Below are 18771 nucleotides of genomic sequence, written 5' to 3'. Positions count from 1 at the left end.
TTTAGGAATCTCCTATTAAACAACTTCTGGATGACATGGCAAGTACAAAAAAATTACAGGGCACTGGGTAGCTCAGTGGTTGAGTGTCTGCCTTTGGCTCAGGTCATGATCTCGGGGTCCTGGGATCAAGTCCCACATCAGGCTCCCTGCTTCTCCCTCTGCCTATGTCTCTGCCTCTCTGTGTGTCTCTCACAAATAAATCAATAAAATCTTATTTAAAAAACCTGAAATTACAGAATGAAAAAAAATAATAACAATAAAGGTATCACTTATTAGAATCTATGGGATGGTTTGGGGAGCCCTGGGCTTTAGTGCAGACATGGCCAAGTTCAAGAACCACACCATGCACAACCAGTCACAAAAATGGCACAGAAATGGCATCAAGAAACTCCAATCACAAAGATACAAATCTCTTAAGAGGGTAGACCCCAAGTTCCTGAGGAACATGTGCTTTGCCAAGAAGCACAACAAGAAGGGCCTGAAGAAGATGCAGACCAACAATGCCAAGGCCATGACTGCACGTGCCGAGGCTATCAAGGCCCTTGTCAAGCCCAAGGAGGTTAAGCCCAAGATCCCAAAGGGCAACAGCCATAAGCTCAATCGACTTACCTACACCACTCACCCCAAGCTCAGGGAAAGGCATGTACCCGCATTGCCAAAGGTCTCAGGCTCTACCGGCCAAAGTCCAAGGCCAAGGCTCAAACCAAGGCCCAGGCTGTAGCTGCAACCCCGGCTCCGGCTCCTGCTTCTACTCATGCAGCAAAGGTTCCCAAAAGTCCCCAGGCCCCCACAAAGGGGGCCACAAAGCCTCCAATGTAGAGGCTTCTGTCTGCCAGTGTGAGGATGGAAGGACTGGTATGACCCCTGGGCTTCTGTCTGCATGGGCCTGATGTCCTCCTGTACTATTTGTACAAATAAACCTGCGGCAGGATCTGTCAAAAAAAAAAAAATCTATGGGATGCATTTAAGGAAAGGATAGGGCAAAAAATTTTTTTGCATTATACACTTTTATCCAGAAAACTGAAATAACAAAAAATGAGTTTAATTCCAAGTTCATTAAACTAGAAAAAGAATTTAAAATGACCCAAAATAAACCAGAAAATAACAAAGATAAAAGCAGAAATAAATGAAGAAAAGATAAAAACAATAGCTCAGGAAATAAAGGTATAATTCTATAAAGATTAACAATATAGACAAAGTACTTGCTAACTTTATCAAGAAAAGAAACACACAAAGGAAGCACAAATACACAAAATAAGAACTGACAAGATGAAAAATTACCTTTGAAACAAATGAAATTTTTAGATTTATGAGTCCTCTAAGTAAACAAACTTGAGGAAATGAATACTTTCCTAAGGAAATTCAAGTTACCGAAATTGACCACATTAACGTTAGAAAGCTTAAATGGACCAATTTCTATAAAAAGAACTACTCCATAAAAAAATGCAGACCCAGATAATTTCACAGGGAAAAAGATAAAATTACATCCATATCACAGCATAGGCAAAAACAAAAAAACAACAAAAAAAAGACTCCAGATGGATGAGAGAGCTAAATGTAAACAATAAAATCATGCAAGTATCAGAAGAAAATATAGGGGAGGGCAGCCCTGGTGGCTCAGAGGTTTAGCGCCTGCCTCCAGCCCAAGGCGTGATCCTGGAGACCCGGGATCGAGTCCCGCATCGGGCTCCCTGCATGGAGCCTGCTTCTCCCTCTGCCTGTGTCTCTGCCTTTCTCTCTCTGTGTCTCTCATAAATAAATAAATAAAATACATTTAAAAAAAAGAAAATATAGGGGAATTCCTCTTTAATCTTGGTGTAGGGAAGGTCTTTCGAACTATGACTCAAAATCTAAAGGCAATAAAAGAAATCTAATAAACATGATTTGCTTTTAAAAATTTGCATGGCAATGTGAACTGACAGATGAATGGATAAAGAAGATGTGAGATATACATATATAATATCTATTGTATATATAATGGAATATTACTCAACCATCAAAAAGAATGAAATCTTGCCATTTGCAATGACATGATTGGAACTAGAGAGTATTATGCTAAGCGAAACAAGTCAGAGAAGGACAAATACCATATGATTTCACTCATATGTGGAATTTAAGAAACAAAACAGATGAACATAGGGGAAGGGAAGGAAAATAAAATAAGGTGAAAATTGAGAGGAAAGCAAACCAGAAGAGTTGCTGAACTCTAGGAAACAAAATGAAGGTTGCTGGAAGGGAGGTGGTGGGATACTTGGGTGATGGGCATTAAGGAGGGCACTAGATATAATGAGTACTGGGTGTTACATGCAACTGATGAATCACAAAATTCTACCCATGAAACTAAGAATATACTATATGTTAACTAAATTAAATTTAAATAAAGAATTTTAAAAATTGCGTGGCAATTGCACCATGAAAATGCACCTAAAAATGAAGAACTCTTAGAAACTGAGGGACATAGAGACAGGACCAGAGAAGAGCAAGGCAGTTTGATAGAGCTGATGTATGGAGTGGGTCAAGGAAAGGAACTGCCAGGCTAAAGGTAGGAGGAGGACTGGAGGAACAATGTATTTGGATCTGCAATTTACAAAAAGTAGATTAGAAAGGTTGGGAGATGGGTATAGAAGCACTTAAAGTAATCCATCTAAGATATGATGGTGGTTCAGACTAAGGATTAAGAACAAAAGATGAATTAAATTGCTATTGAAGAGCAGAATGTACTGGGTTGGTCAACCAAATGGACATGGGTGAGGTAGGAGTGTTGGATGAAACCTGGGATTTCAATGTAGACAATAAGGTAGATGGTAGTGTCAGAAAGAGTATAAAGAATGCAAACATTTATTTATTTTTGTTTCAAGTGTAGTTGACACACAGTGTTACATTAGTTTCAGATGTGCAACAGAGTCCAAACATTTAAATTTTATCTCAAGATTAGCTATGATCCATGTAAATTGTTGAGTGCCATGTTTGACATAGAAATTATGAAATAAGTTTAGCTATTGCTGTTATCTTAGGCTAACCTGCTTTGATTAATCTTAACAGAATTCACTATAAAGTATTCAAAATTGGTATTCGGCATTTTCTAAGCAGATGGGAGTTCAAATTGTCCAACTTGACAGCTTTCTGACTCTAGACCAGTTTCTTAACCTTTCTTGGCCTCAATCTCCTCTTATTAAAAATAAGAGTAAATAATATTAACCTGGCAGTGATTCTATGACAATTAGAGATAAGAGAAGTAAAGTCCCTTGAGTGGTGCTTATCACATCGTAGGAGCTTAGTAAATGGTAGCTTAAATGAAAGGCCACATCGTTCATTTCAGGTCTCTAGATTAGGTCACAGATTCTCCCTTGTTTATCTTGGTAATTCCCACAGACTCTAAATGCCTAGAAGAGAGTCTTACACATGATAAATATTCAATAAATATGTATCAAATCTATGATAATTGTTTTTTGCTTGCCCTTTCACTGTATTTCCTGCTAATCTACCCAACTATTAACCCTCATTTTATTATTTTTTTAAAGATTTTATTTATTTATTCATGAGAGACAGATAGAGAGGCAGAGACACAGGCAGAGGGAGAAGCAGGCTCCATGCGGGGAGCCTGACGTGGGACTCGATTCTGGGTTTCCAGGATCAGGCCCTGGGCTGACGGCAGCACTAAACCGCTGAGCCATCCCGGCTGCCCTTAACCCTCATTTTAAAAGTATTCTTCCTAAAGTTATAGCTCCTTCTCGTTTAATTTCCACCCTCCTCTTTTAACTTACAAAAGAATAATGACTCGTGCTTCATAATTTTACACTTTATCAGAAAACTTCTTACCAACTTCCTACATCTCCGCTCCTGACCCCACACAGGAGTTTCATTCAATAGTAAAAACTCAGTCCCTGTATGGCTTGACTCTAATGAAAATTACTCAGGTTATTGAACCTTTTCTGGAACCTTTGCAGCTGATTAATGAGATTCTCAAATAACTTGAATTTAATCACAGTGACTCATAGCCACTGAAAAAGGCATTTAATTTGACCTGAAATATTTGCACAAGAAAAATATCAAGGCTCAGGCATGACTTGTGATTAGCAACTCTATTAAAAAAAAAAGAGCAATCTGAAGTTTTATAAAATCGAGGGACAAAGAACCAAAAAGTGAGGAAACTATATAAACAGATAATTCACCTTGAAAAAGAATATGAAAATTCCCCTTAAACATGAGAAAAATATTCTAACTCACTACATATAGAGAATCACTGATAAAAAGTATACTGAGATACCATTTGCTACCTAGCAGAAAGGGAAAACTGTGAGAAATATGACAATAGAATCTTTTGATAAGTCTATAGGGAAACACGCACGCTGATTCATTGCTGCTGAGAATGCAAAGCAATACAGCACTTCCAGAGAGAAATTGGCAAGACCTAATAGAACTTTTCAATCCAGAAATTTAGATTTTAAGAAGCTATTCTTGAAGATGAACTTCCAACAATCCAAAAATACATATGCACAAGGATGTTCATTGCATATTTTCTAACTGCAAAGTATTGGAAACAACCTAAATGTCCATACATAGAAGAGTGCTTGAGTAAATGGTGCTGTAAGAAAGGATGAATCAGCTCTCCATAACTGATGTGGAGTGATTTATATGACGTACTACCCAAGTGAAAAGAAATCAAAGTGCAGGAGGGCACTTTCGAATGGTAGTGTAAGAGCTTCCAAAAATGTACTTCTCCATAAAAGCAAGAACATCACAAAAACTGTCAAAATCGACTTTTTCAGAACTCTAGAAGTTAACTTAAGTCTTACAACAATCCGAGGAAAGTTTATTCCATAAAAATGACTGAATCTTAGTAAGAACAGGGAGTTTGGTGGTGCTTTAAATTTCCCTAATTCTGTTCCCTTCCCTTAGCTCTACTGTAGCTTAGAAAATCAGTAACTTCACAACTAATAGAAATCATGAAAAACAGAAGCCTAGCAGCCACAGGAGAGTACATAACAGCTTTGGAGTTACCCAGAATTCTTTGTGTGGGTTTTAGTAGGTTATATCTTTCAAGGAGTTGGTCCATTTCATCTAGTTATCAAATTTATGGGCATAGACGTGTTCATAGTATTATTTTATTGTCCTGTTTATGCCCACAGGATCAAGAGTGATGACTGATATTTCATCTCCAATATTAGCAATTTGTGTCTTCTCCATTTCTTACTTAGCTTGGCTAGAAGTTTATCAATTTTACTGATCTTTTCGAAGAACCAGCTTTTACCTTATATTGGTTTTATATATCAATTTCCAGTTTTCAATATCATTGATTTCTGCTCTGATCTTTACTGTTTCTTTTCTTCTGTTTCCTTTAGGCTCATATTGTTTTTCTATCTCTAGTTTCCCACATCCAGAAACATATATTTGTATGTCAATGTTCATAGCAGTATACTCACAATAGGCAAAAGGTGGAAACAATTCAAATTTTCATTGACTGGGTGACAGGCACTGAGGGGGGCACTTGACGGGATGAACACTGGGTGTTATGCTATATGTTTGCAAATCGAACTCCAATAAAAAATATACAAAAAACCCCACAAATTTTCATTGACAGATGAATGGATAAACAACGAGTGGTGTATACATACAAAAGAATATGGGGCGTCTGTGTGGCACAGTTGGTTAAGTGTCCAACTCTTGGTTTCAGTTCAGGTCATGATCTCAGGGTCTTGAGATCGGGCTCTGAGTTAGGCTTTGCACTCTGTGTGGAGTCTGCTTCAGTCTTTTTATCTTCCTTTCCCTTTGCCCTTCACACTCATGCTCTTTCTCTCTCAAATAAATAAATCTTTCTTTAAAAAGGATATTATTCAGCATTACAAATAAGCAAAATTCTGATACATGCTACAACATGGATGCACCTTGAAAACTATACTAAATGAAAGAAACCAAATGCAAAAGGCCACATATTATATAATTCCATTTATATGAAATGTCTAGGATGGATAAATTTGTAGACACAAAAAGTACATTAGTGATTGTCATGGGGCCTCAAGGAGGTAATAGGGAATGACTATAATAATACAGATTTTCTTCCCAGGTGATGAAAATATTCAAGAAACTGATAACAGTGATGATGGTACACCTCTGTGAATCCAGTAAAAAAAAAAAAAAGAAGAAAAACACTGCACTAAATACTTAAAAATGATAAAATTCATAGAATACTTTAAAATGATGAATTATATCTCAATTAAAAAATACATGTATATATTTACTATAGAAAACATTAAAATATATGTCTTTTCATAGTATATGAATGGATTTGTTAACAAAATTATGTATCAGCTTATGATCTGCTTTTTCAAAGTAATGTGGATTGATGGTATTTGGGGGGGATATATTGACTGAGTTGGGGCATGAAAGAGCCTTTTGGGATTATAAAGTGTTCTACACCTTCATCTGGAAGATGGTGATATAAAAATGCACATGTGAGATAAAATCTATTTAGTTCTACATTTAATATGTATGCCTATCACTGTATATAACCTATAGTTTAATTAAAATTAAAAAACCACAATGTGACTTTGATGAAGGGCCAGACACATAGGCTAATGAGACAGACTAGACAAGAAAGATAGATAAATGATAGAGAGAGAATAGATAATTTTTATTTTTATATGATTAATTTATAACAAAGTCTCCACTGCAATTCAGTGGGCAAAAGATGGTTTTTTCAATACATGGTGGTGATAAAATGAAAATACGAACCATGGCTATGTAATAAAATCAAACCTTGACTGATACCTCACACTGAACAGAGGAAATTAACTCAAGATGAAGCATAGACTTAAATGTTAAAGGCAAAACTATAATGTTCCTGAAAAAAAAACCTAGGAGAATATTCATTATATTAGAGTAATCGGAAATGTCTTAAGCACGAAGCATAGTCATAAAAGAAAAAACTGATTAAATCGGACTTCATAATATTAAGGTCTTTTGCCCCTCAAAAAATACAATTAAGAGAGAGACAAGGCAAACAACAGACTGAGAGAAGATATTTGCGAAATTTGTATATATTTCCTGAATATATAAAGAACTTCTACTGCCAGTAAGACAGAAACCTCAAATCTAAAACAGTCAAAATTTTTGTTCAGACTCTTCACTAAAGAAGATATCCAAATGATCAATGATCATGTGAAAGATGGGCAACATTATTAATCATTAAAGAAATGCAAATTGAAAATACAATGAAACAGCACTAGACCAGTAGAATAGCTAAAATTAAAAGGCCAAAATTACTGAATGTTGGCAAGAATGCAGAGCACCTCAAACATACACATTGCTGATGCCAATATAAATTGGGTCAACCACTTTGGAAAAATATTTGGCAGTGTGTACTAAAACTAAATACACACATACTCATGACTCAGCAATTCCAAACCTAGGTGTATTTCCAAGAGCAATGAATCCATATGTGTACCAAAAGGCATGTACAAGAATGTTCATAACAGTTTTCTTCGTAACAGCCCCAAACCCAAGAATAGCCCAAATGTCCATTTATAGTAGAATGGATAAAAAATTGCTGTACTCAATATGATGGAATTATACACAGCAATAAAAAAGAATGTACTATTTCTACCAAAGCAATGCATAAATATAACAGACAAAATGATAAGCAAAAAAAGCCAGGTACAAACTACATTCTGTATGCTTCCATTTAAATGGAGTTAAAGAACCAGCAAAATTAATTAGCATAATGGCACCTTCTAAGTGCTGGAAATATTTTATATATTGATCTCCCTGGTGGATGCACAGGTGTAAACATACATAAAAATTCATTGAGCTCTACATTGAAGATTTATGTACTTCACTGTATGTAAAATTATATCTCAATATAAAATAAAATTGAGATGTACAAGAATGTTAATGGAAATATTTTTTATAAGATCCCCAAACTGATAATAACCCAAATGTCAACCAAGAGTCCATCTACAGAATCACTAAATAAATTGTGATATATTCATCCTGTAGAGTATTGCATAAAAATAAAACAAAACCTCCCCATACTGCTGATACACACGAAAAAAGTGGATGAATCTCAAAGACTTAATATTGAGCAAAAGAAACCAGACTAATATATGATTTGTCGATTCTATTCCTATATCTATATCCCAAAGAATTGAAACCAGGAAATCAACCAAATACTTGAAAATCAATGTTCATAGCAGGCAAATATTCAAAACAGCCAAAAAGTGGAAACAGTCCACCAATGGATGAACGGACTAACAAAATGATGTATCCATACAATGGAATATTATTCAGCCATAAAAAGAATGAAATACTGACACCTTGCTACAACGTGGATGAACCTTGAAGACATTATGCTGGTGAAAGAAGCCAGACACAAAAGGACAAATATTGTGTGACTTCACTTATATGAGGTTCCTAGAATAGGCAAATTCATAGAGATTACCAAGAGCTGTGGAGGGGAGAATAGGGAGCTATTATTTAATGGCTACAGAGGTTATGTTTGAAATGATGAAAAACATCTGGAAATGAATAGTGATGGTTATGCAATGCTGGGAAAGAGCTGAATGCCCCTGAATTGTACAATTAAAATGGTTAAATGGAAATTTTTTGTTATGTATATTTATCAGTTTTAAAAAAAAGACACTGTGTACAATAGACTACAAACTGTATACTTCTTTTTATATGAAGTTCTAGAACAGAAAGAATTAACGTATGGAGATAGAGGTCGGGAGAGTGGTTGCTTTTAGATGAAGTATTGACTAAATGAAGGCAAAAGAGAGCCTTCTGGAAGACTATATCTTGCTCAGAGTGGTAGTTACATGGATATGTACATACACAAAAATTTGCCAAGCTCTCACTTTACAGTGTGTACATTATATATCCATATAAAAAGGTGAAAAAAGAAACTGGGGGAAACCGTCATTTAAAAGTTGCTTGCAATTTTTTTTAATCCCTTAACTATAGAGATTTAAACTCACCTGGAGATGGATTCTCTCTCTCTCTTTGGGGAAGTCAGCAAAACCAGCCCTTGTGTTCTCACTGGCATAAAATGAGAAGCCTAGCATTGTCCTATGGAGAACTACAAAATCCCTTAAACCTGACCACAGAGACTCAGAGTCCTATCTTTGTCACTCATGGTGGGGGTGGTAAATCAGAGATGTGTTTATGAGGCTCCTTGATTTTGGGGAGTGGAGAGGCAGACAGAAATGTCTCCTGGCTCTGTGCTCGAACTGCAGCTTGTTCTGGCAGTGGGCGGGGGTGCAGGGGTGGAGGTGGGTGAGCAGGTGAGCAGAGTGGCCACAGTGCCCTCTTCATGAGACTTTGTAAGACTCTGGGCATAAGCAGTGTTGCTTCAGGCACTCAGGAGCAGAGTGTGGAACAAAGTTGTAAAAAAATATGTATAGTTCTCTCTCTCCTCCCCTCACCTCTCAGAAGTCTGTACTCCTTGACCCCCTTGGAGAATAATAGTTTAGAGCATTGGCTCACAGCACCCTTGGTTTGAATACTTGCAATCTCACCCAGAGCAAAGCTCCGTGGGTGGTGGCTGAGAGGGAGACCTGGAAAACATGGCAGGAGATACTGGCTATAGAACAGTTTGTGAGCCGGGAAGGAAATACCCTTTCGGGGTGTCCAGTAATATTTGGCAAAAGTTTCACACAGGGAGTCAGCCTAAAGTCCAGCAGTCATTCTGTGGGGCTCAAACACCACTGTCATTTGGGCACGGAAAGTTAAGATGACCTCAGTTTATACTGTCTGGCTAAACCTGTATAGAATGATTACATGTGTATAACTCTGTGTCTATGTATATGTACACTTTTAAGTGTACATTTTTTCTTGACAAAATTGTTATCCTAATGTATGTTATTTTGAATCCATTTTTATTTTTGCAGAGCACCTTATTTTGGGCATTTCCTTGTCATCAGAGGTTCTTCTGAGACTATGTTCCTGAGGTCAGGGAACCTTGCCCAGTGGCTGGGGTCTTGCCACCCATCTTCCAGCTAGAAAAGAAACCACCTGTCCTCCTGCATCCCACTTCTGTGCCTCCCCTCCCTGGTTCATGAGCTCTGTTACTTGGTCCCAACAGGCTCTGGGGTTGTGACATTATCGGGGTCTGGCTTCATGCCTTTGATGGGGGTAAAAAAGGGATCTGTTTTCAGAAGCCATGGCAGGCAAGGTCCAGAAGTCTAAGAGCAGGCAAGTGAGGTCATCCATTGTCACCACACACGCCAAACCCAGGGAGCCCCTCCTCCCCCTCACCCCACCCCAACCTGGCCAGTTTGCTGAGCCAAGAAACTGGGCAGAGTGGTGGTCATATGACTTACCGTGGGGTACAACTAGGTCATAGAAAGGATGGCACTTGTACCCAAGTCTTCTGATCCCCCAGGGTCAATGCTTTTCCACCCACCTCCTGACTCTCCCCACAAGGGATCCGGTGGAGGAAGTGAATTTATCAACAATTCACACACCAAAGCCACAAAAACACTTTTATTTCATTGCTAACACAAATACAGAATCAAATTAAGGCAGTATAATACATATCCACTCATCCTTACACGCTTTTATACAGTAAACTTTGCTTTAAGTTGTTGGTTTGAATCAATAGTTGAAATTTTTATTAAACAATTTTTTTCTTGAATTCTAGACAAAAATCTTTTCCCAGGCTATCAGGTGTGCTGATACAAGACATGTACAACTTAAGGTCGTGTATCACAAAAACTCAGCCAAAGGTAGTGGGATTGGCTGGTGTGGCATCTTTTCCTCCTGCCTCCGTCCCTAGCTGCAAGCCTGACAGACAAGGGAGGAGAGCACAACTTCTGATGACCAGCTATATTATCTTGAATTCCCTTCAGAATGAAAAAAAAATGTAAAAATTGATTATGTAGAAACATCAGGTTGTCAAAAAAAATCTGAGATAAAGGGTAGTTTTGAATTATAATATTAAGTACATGAAGATAATTGATCCTGGCAACCAGAAATTTGGGTTTTAGGAGAAGAAACCAGTTTATGAGTGGATTTGTTTCTCTGGAACTAAATGAAAGAAAATTTTGGCAAATGCTTAAAAAGGTAAGTGACTACAAACAAGGTAAAAACAGCTCATTCTTTGCACTCCCATTTGACTATAAAAATCAGCACCAAAGTTTGAATTTTCATAAATTAGAAATAATTACGTTTGATCATATCTTTCCTTTTGCAATTTGAACTCATAGGCCGAAAAATGTACTTTAATAAGAGCTTATCAAATTGTGTTCTTCAGATATGGATCATATCTTGTTGAAATTTAGAAAAGAAACCATTTCAAGTACTTGCACTTTATCAAAACTACCTTTCTGACTGCCATTAAAAGTACAATATAGAGTTACACACTTAAAAATGTAAAGCTTTGCAGTCACATTTACTTACAGAAGCACTCCTCCCTCACCCCTGGGGGGGATGAGAGAAGAAAGCAGGAACAGAGAGGAGAGGGAAGAAAGGGGGACATGGGAGTGGGGGAAAGTCAAAGTCTAAAATTTCAAGGACCACTGTTGGCTCAAGGTCAACTATAGGAAGAAAAGGAGGCTCAGAACAACAGATATCAAACTTGGGGGAAATTTGGTCTCTAAAATAGCAAGCGCACACACGCGCACAAACACACTTTCTCAGAGTATGTGATGTAAAGGAGTATGCCTACAGAGTGGATGTAGCTTACACCATGTCTGTGGGTCTGTGTGTGTCTGTGTGCAGGTGCAGTAGGTTATGTCACTTTGAATTACATATGCTAAACAAACTTGAAAGTGGACCACTACTTGACCACCCCTAAGAGCATGTTTCACACATCCATTTCATCAGAATCAGCTTCAACATCAATAACCACAATCTTATGATAATCAGTGGTGGTGGTGGTGGTGGTGGTGGTGGTGGTGGTCACAGTGGGGTCAGGAAGGTTGGCGGCGGCGGCAAGCTCCAGTGGGCTGGCAGCAGGCTCGGGAGACGCACTGGGAGGGCTGCAGACAGGCTCAGGGAGGTCAGCAACATCACACTCAACGTGGCCAGCAGCGGTGGTCTCAGGGCAGCTGGAGGCAGTGAGCTCACGGTGGCCAGCGTTGGCAGGCTCTGGGGGGCTGGCGATCGCTGGCTGGGGGGAGCTGGCGGCAGCAGGCTCAGGATTATCAGCAGTGGTGGGCTCAGGGTGGGTGGCAGCAGGCTTGATGTAGCCTGTTGTGGGCTTGTGGGGGCTGGTGGCAGGGCTCAAGACAGCCTTGGAATGGCTGCCAGCAGGAATGTGGTGGCCAGTGACAGGTTTAGGGTGGTTGGAGGCAGCCTTGAAATGGACAGAGTCAGCCTTGAAATGGACAGAGGCAGGCTTGAAATGGACAGAGTCAGCCTTGAAGTGGACAGAGGCAGGCTTAGGATAGACAGTGGCAGACTTGGGGTGGCCAGAGGCGGGCTTGGAGTGGCCAGAGGCGGGCTTGGAGTGGCTAAAGACGGACTTATGGTGGCTAGAGGCAGACTTGCGGTAGGCAGAGGCAGACCTGGAGTGGCCAGAGGCCGGTTTGGGATGGCCAGAGGCACGCTCAGGTCGGCCAGCTGCAGCGTCACCAGGCAGTGGAACATTCCGGGCATTCATCGGCATCTCCTCCACAGCAGGACAGGCACGGGCAGGTTCTTGTTCATGGGCTTGTTCGCGGGCTTGGTCGCGGGCGCGGGCGCGGGCACGGGCGAGGGCACGGGCCTCCCGAGTCTCACGAATATCAGTGATGAGGCCAGAGAGGAACAGGATAGGGTGCCGCATGGCATGGAAGATGGTCCAGTACTCTCTTCGGAAATTCTCATTGAGGAGCCCGTAGATCACAGCGTTGAGGCAGCTGTTGAAGTAGGCTATGAAGTAGGCTGCAAGATAAAGCCAGTTGGGGATCTTGCCTGCCATCTCCTTCGGACTGACAGCCACCAAGACAGTGAGCACGTTGATAGGGCACCAGCACACTGCAAAGAGGAGGAAGATCACAAACATGGTTAGAAAATTGCGAACCTCAGCAAGCTGGTTGTCAGGATTCTGTCCGGCCGGGTCACGGGCTGCCAGCACTTTGGTCCAGATCCTCACGTAGCAGAAGCCCACGATGAGCAGAGGGAGGACAAAGTGGATGCAGACGATGGTCACAGCAAAGGCAGGGTTGTTCAGGTAGTTGAAGATGCAGGTGTAGGTGCGAGGATCATACTCGATGGTGCCGATGTACATGTTGGGCAGGACAGCCAGGACGGTCATGATCCAGGTGATGATCAGGTAAATGCAGGTGTTGCGCACACTGAAGATCCGCTCGTACTGGAGGCTGTGACAGATGTAGCAGTAGCGGTTGATGGCGATTGCCACGATGTTGAAGATAGAACCGACCACACTCAGCCCGGTGATGAATCCGACCATCTGGCACTGCAGTTGGCTCAGATCCCAGCCCCCAATGGCCATGGCATGCAGCATCAGAGGGTAGGGGTAGATGGCCACCAACATATCGGCCACGGAGAGGCTCACGACGAAGATGTTGCCTGAAAAACATATCAGAGAGGGGAGGGGAGGGAAACAGAGAAAAATAAACGGTCACGTATGGAAATCAATAAAGTGAAACTGGAGGGAAAAAGCCAGCTGAAGTGGTGACAATTTACGATTCTAGAATTCTTTTAAAGAAGTAGTCTTGAAAAAAAATTAAAAAGAAAATAAAGAAGTAGTCTTGGGTTTTCTTATTTTCACATACAGGCATGCACAAGCAGGTTTGGGAGACCTGTCGTTTGTGCAGCTTTTTCCTTTCAATGTCATGTCTGTTTTGAGAAAAAAAAAGCAATTTATGGCAGAAAGCAATAAGCACAGAAGCCCTCTGCGGAGCCCTTCAAACTCACACAGGGACATGCTGCCACCATCTTAGACAAAAACAAAATACAAACTTTTTTCCCTGGGGGGGGTGGATAAGGAGAGAAGGGGGAGGGGCGCAGAGGCAGCTCCGGAAAGCTGGGGGTAGGAAGTGGCTGGAGGCATGGGGGGAAGGGAAGAGATTGGAGGAATGTCAGGAAGCCTCAACCACCACCCCCAACATCCCCCCCCCAAAAAAATGAATGAGCCTCTGCCTTCTCTGGCCCTGCATTGCTTTTACAACGCAAACATGTGTAAGGAGAACAGTCCGAGAAAGGGCGCTAGAGGCCACCGTCTTCTTAAGAAAACGCGATCAGACAATAATCTACGACCAAGCCCAGTAAGTACTTACCATTTCCGAGGTAGGCAAAGGGTGAAAACTGAGGGGAAGGAGGGGGACACCCTGTAAAATTTAGTCTGAAACCAAAAAAGTGCGTAGGGAGAAAAGCAATCAGGAAAATCCCTGCAAGGATTAGCAAAAGTGCCCACTACCTGCGGGTCCAGCGCAGAGCCGCGCACCCGCGCGTTCGACTCCCTGTGTAAGAGCTCCCGCCCCTGCACAGAACTTTACTGGAGCCTGTGGCTAAACAGGAAAGTCAAGGGGGGGGGCGGCCCCCACTCCTGTTTTGTAGGGCAGCGGTAGGAACGTTTCTGCAAAAAGCCTTTCCAAAAGAAAGGAGGAAGAGGCCAAAGGCAGGCGCACAGCCCCCCTTTTTTTTTGAAACACCTCGTTGCTAATTAGCATTGGTTTGGCGACATATTGCACTTCATCTTGGACTAGGAGAAAATGAGCACTTTTTAAAAGGGCAAAGGAATGGTTCCCTCTACTCTCCTGCCAGCGCAGCCAAGGCGTGGCCTCAGCGCTTTCTACCCAGAGGTTCTTTCTAGGGTTTTCTCTCAAAGAAATGAATTGGGTGATGGAGAGTGGGAAAGACAGAGGGGAAAGCCTTAAATACAAAACCACAACAACCATAAAAACCTTTATTTGAATTAGAGAAGGAAAGAAAGGAGAAGGGGAAAGGGGGGGTAGGAAGAAGAAGAAAAGTAAAGAAAGAAAATGGGCTACGCAGGTGGTCCCTGGGGCTCCGTGGTTCCTTGGGACCGCACTGCTGGCGCGAAGGTGAGGTCCAGGCGTGCGGCCCCACGTCTCCAGGGGACCAAAAAGAAATCAAACACGCCCACCAGTTTAGAAGAAAACTTTTAATGACTGTGTGCCCATCCGTGAATTTTGAAACTTAGATGGTAGTTGGGATTCCTCATCCCGGCAGACTAATCCCCCTGAGACTGGCGGCCTCCTCTCCCCGAGCACCCCCCCCCCCCGCCCGCTGGGTCCAGCGGGTACCCGACCCTCTCACCCCGCCCCTCTCCCCGCTCGTCCACCCCCCCCCCGCCCCAGCCAGCCGGGACCCCAGCAGCAGAGACCCCGGACGCCGACCCCTCCCTCCTGGGACCCGAGCGCGGAATTCAGGCTCCTTTGCCCCTCCTCTCCCCTCCTCTGCTTCCCCTCCCCTCCCGGGCCCGTCTCCCGCCCAACTTGCAAAAGGGGCTCCCCGCTCTGCAACGTCTGCCACCCTCGCTCCCCCGGCCCCCCACAGACCGCGGCTCCCAGCAGCCTCCCACGCCCCCCAGCCCAGATAGCAGCCCGCCCCTCCCGTCGGCACCGGCTGGCAGCGAGGGGATTCTCGGCCGCCGCGCCACCCCGTCCCAGCTCCCCGTGCTCTCAGCGCTCTCCGCGTCTCCCGCCCCGCCTCTGAGCTCCCCCGCGACCCTCCCGCCATCCCCGCCCCGCTCTGCAGTCTTCTAGCCCCCCGCCCGCGCCACACGCCAGACTCCAGGGCCTCTCCTCTGCCCAGCCCGGAGACCCCCCAGCACCCCCGCTTACGGACTTCGCGATCTCCGCCGCCGCTGCCGTCGCTGCCACCGCCTGCTGCGCGCAGCCCGCCGCTCTGCTCTCTCCGCCGTGCGCCCTGGGACGGGCGGACGGAGCTCGGCTCCCGCGGGCTCAGACCACCCCGCTCCACGCTCAGGCGCTACGGTCTGGGCTCCGCCGCCCCGGAGCCGCCCGGGAGCCCCGGGCCGCGGCAGCGGAGGCTCCGCTGGCTCAGTGCGAGGCCGCTGAGCTGCGCTCCTGTAGGCGCCGCCGCAGCCGCCGCAGCCGCCGCAGCCGCCGAGAACTTAACTTTCCCGGAGCGGGTCGCAACCCCGCGGCTCCCTCCGCATCATTTCGACCCGCGCTGCCCTGGCGCGGCCACCTCTGCGGCGTCTGGCTCGGCGTGCTGTCCCCAGACGGTGGCCGCACTCTCGGCTCGGGTGCCGGCTCCCTCCGAATCACGTCTCCAACGGGGCAGGGCTCCGAGGTCTACCGCGCACCGCGGGAACCCGGGCTTTGATCTTGGACGCCAAAAGCTAATTTCCTGAGCTCCCTCGGCCTTGAGAAGCTCTAAATTAATGGGGCCCCAGCATAACATCACCGCCCAGGTTCGCAGGGAATTTGGGGATACGGACTTTCGGTGTGAGGGTCCTGTCCCGGGGTTCGCTGTCTCACGCGCCCGAACTAATGCCCTAGGGGGTGGCAAGTGGCTGAATGCCGGGTAGGAAGAAGGAAGGGTGGCTTACCAGAATTTCGAAGCTTCTTGTTCTTTGTCACAGCTAAGATGACCATGGAGTTGCCGATCAGGTCTACGACGATGGTGATAACCATTGCGCAGAACATAAAGATGATGAGAGCCGGTGGGTAGTCTGGCTGCGGCAGCTTACAGCCGATGCAGCCGTATGGGGTGGGAACTGCCAGGGTAGGCCCCATGTTGCCGCCGGAGCCCGTTAGGATCTCCCAGCCGGTCAGGACCGCGAACACCTGCTCTGTCACCAGGAGCTCTGGAGCTTCGGGAGAGATGCTTCCCCTTCGAGAATCAGAGAGCGAATGACAGCATCCCGCCCCTCTCCGATGAGCTTTTAAAGCCTCAAGAGGTGGCTAGCCCCACCCCAAGTCCCTCCCCCCGACCAATCAGAACTCCCTGAACACCCCCGCTTTGGTCTCCAACTCTTCTCGGACAAATCCACTGCGAGGTGTCGTCTTGCTTCCGACTGCCTTGTTTGTGCTTCCCCTCTAGCTGCTCCTCCCCATCCCCCAGGTACCTTGCTTCGTGACAAGCTCGGAGTCCACCTCCCCGCCCCCGGCCACTGCGCATCCGTTTCTAGCAAGTTCTTCCCCCTCTCCTTACAAAGCAAACACCCAGAAAAACGTTGCAAAATGCAAGGCAGGGGCATGGAGTATCTCTAGCATTCCAGTTGCAACCCACGCCAGTCTGTAGCCACCCCCCCCCCCCAGTAGAGTGTGAAGGGGAGCCAGTGGCCCTTGAACCCTCGATATGCACCCCTGCAGTCTCCCCGAAAGGTTCATCCCACTCCAGGCGCTCTTGCCCGTTCAGAGCCTTGTGCACCTCGTGGGGAAGAGGGGACAGCTGCCCAGAGCTTCCATCCTCAGTCTGGATGAACAGTCTCTAGGGAACTTCTCTCTCCTCCACTGCCTGCCAGGAGCCAGTTGGCTCCCTTAGCGGCAGCAGCGAGTGACCACTCAGAGGATCCCGGACTTGCGCTCCATGGAGGGAGATGTCCCCTGCGCTGGGCTCTGGAAGCAGGGAGTGAGTCTGCACTCTGGGTGTGAAGGGAGGTAGCTGGTGGCTATTTGTCCCAAACTTTGGGGCAAGGGAGAGCGGAAGCTGATCCCCTTCCCCGCTGCCGAGCACCCTGGCTGCGGGAGCTCAGAGATTGCTTTGGGGCAAAGTAAAGGGGGCAAGGAAACCCTTCTCTTGGGCTGCCGCTCCTCCAAGAAACCCTGGGCGAGGGTTTCGGCTCTTGTCCCCTTTGGAGGTGCTCCGCACGCTCTACAGGGTAGAACGGGGTTTTCGGGCAGCCTCGGGGATCTCGCTGCAGCAGGGGGACGGGCGCGGAGGTGCCGGGCAGCGCAGCCAAGAAGACAGCGGTAGACCAAGCACCGCCGCCCCAGGCGTGTAACTCATCTCAGCCCATCCCATGCCAGGGGTCTCATTGCCACCTCATTCGGTCCGGCCACCCCTAGCCCCGTAAATCTCCCTCGGGAGGCGTCATGGTTCCCTCCGGTGCGCCCAGGCTCGGGAAGCGCGCCGGCCACGGGAAATCCAAATGGTTGGGGCTAAACTAAAGGGGCGCGATTCTGTGCTCGCTCCCTCCACAACCTTGGTCATGGGAATGGATTTATGCCCGCTACTCAAAGTTATGGCTCCCGTTGAGAAGCCTCCCAGAAAATATCAGCAGACACTTCGAAACTTGTCCCAGGCTGGCCAACGCGCTGCAGTGGGGGAGAGGGGGTTGCTCTGTCTGGGAGCGCCACCGTCTGGACTCGGAGGCCCTCCTGCCCCGTGGGCAGAGGGTCGGACACCTGGTGTGGGGGCTGGGGGTGGATTCCACGAGGGACCTCAGCATTCAGAGACCTTTAACGGAAAGACAGGCAATGGCTGAAAGCAAGATTGCATGCACTTTCTATAGCTGGGAAGCCCCAAAGTAGAAATGGGTCCCCTTGTTTGAAGATGAATCCCACCCCTCCTCCCGGGTTGCTCGCTAGTGAGAAGAGAATCCGCACGAATAACAATCTCCCGCCTGGAGCCTTTTCACATTCATTATCTCACTGCTCCTCGCTGGCTGGAACCCAGGGCGCGCTCTCCCGGCTGGACGTAGCCAGGATTTATCCTTAAACGCAGCCCGAGAGCCGGCTCTGCTCTTCTCCCCAGCGAAGGTGAGCCCTGCAAAGGGGCTAGCGGGCAAAAGCCCGTCCACACCGCGGAATAGTTCCTCCACATCCGGCTGCTCACGCTGATACCCTGAGGGTTTGGATACTTTTACTTATGGCGGGGAGCCGTTTTTTAATT

The 18771-nt window shown here is 45.4% G+C and overlaps 1 protein-coding gene and 1 pseudogene across 1 annotated transcript; one reads left to right on the top strand and one right to left on the bottom strand.

Annotated features, from left to right (window-relative positions):
* Positions 1-319: 319 nt before the first annotated feature.
* LOC492214 lies at positions 320-819 on the top strand (annotated as a pseudogene).
* A 10981-nt stretch (positions 820-11800) lies between these two features.
* GPR50 (G protein-coupled receptor 50) lies at positions 11801-16670 on the bottom strand. Its single transcript, XM_038586649.1, has 2 exons — positions 16484-16670; positions 11801-13509 (listed from the first exon to the last, which is right to left on the bottom strand). The coding sequence occupies exons 1-2, from the start codon at positions 16668-16670 to the stop codon at positions 11801-11803; spliced, it is 1896 nt and encodes a 631-aa protein (XP_038442577.1).
* Between the last annotated feature and the right edge of the window lie 2101 nt (positions 16671-18771).

Source organism: Canis lupus, chromosome X, assembly GCF_011100685.1.
Source record: "Canis lupus familiaris isolate Mischka breed German Shepherd chromosome X, alternate assembly UU_Cfam_GSD_1.0, whole genome shotgun sequence".
NCBI lineage: Eukaryota > Metazoa > Chordata > Mammalia > Carnivora > Canidae > Canis > Canis lupus.
The sequence above is the reverse complement of the archived record's forward strand: the minus strand, read 5'-3'. Positions and strand labels throughout refer to the sequence as shown.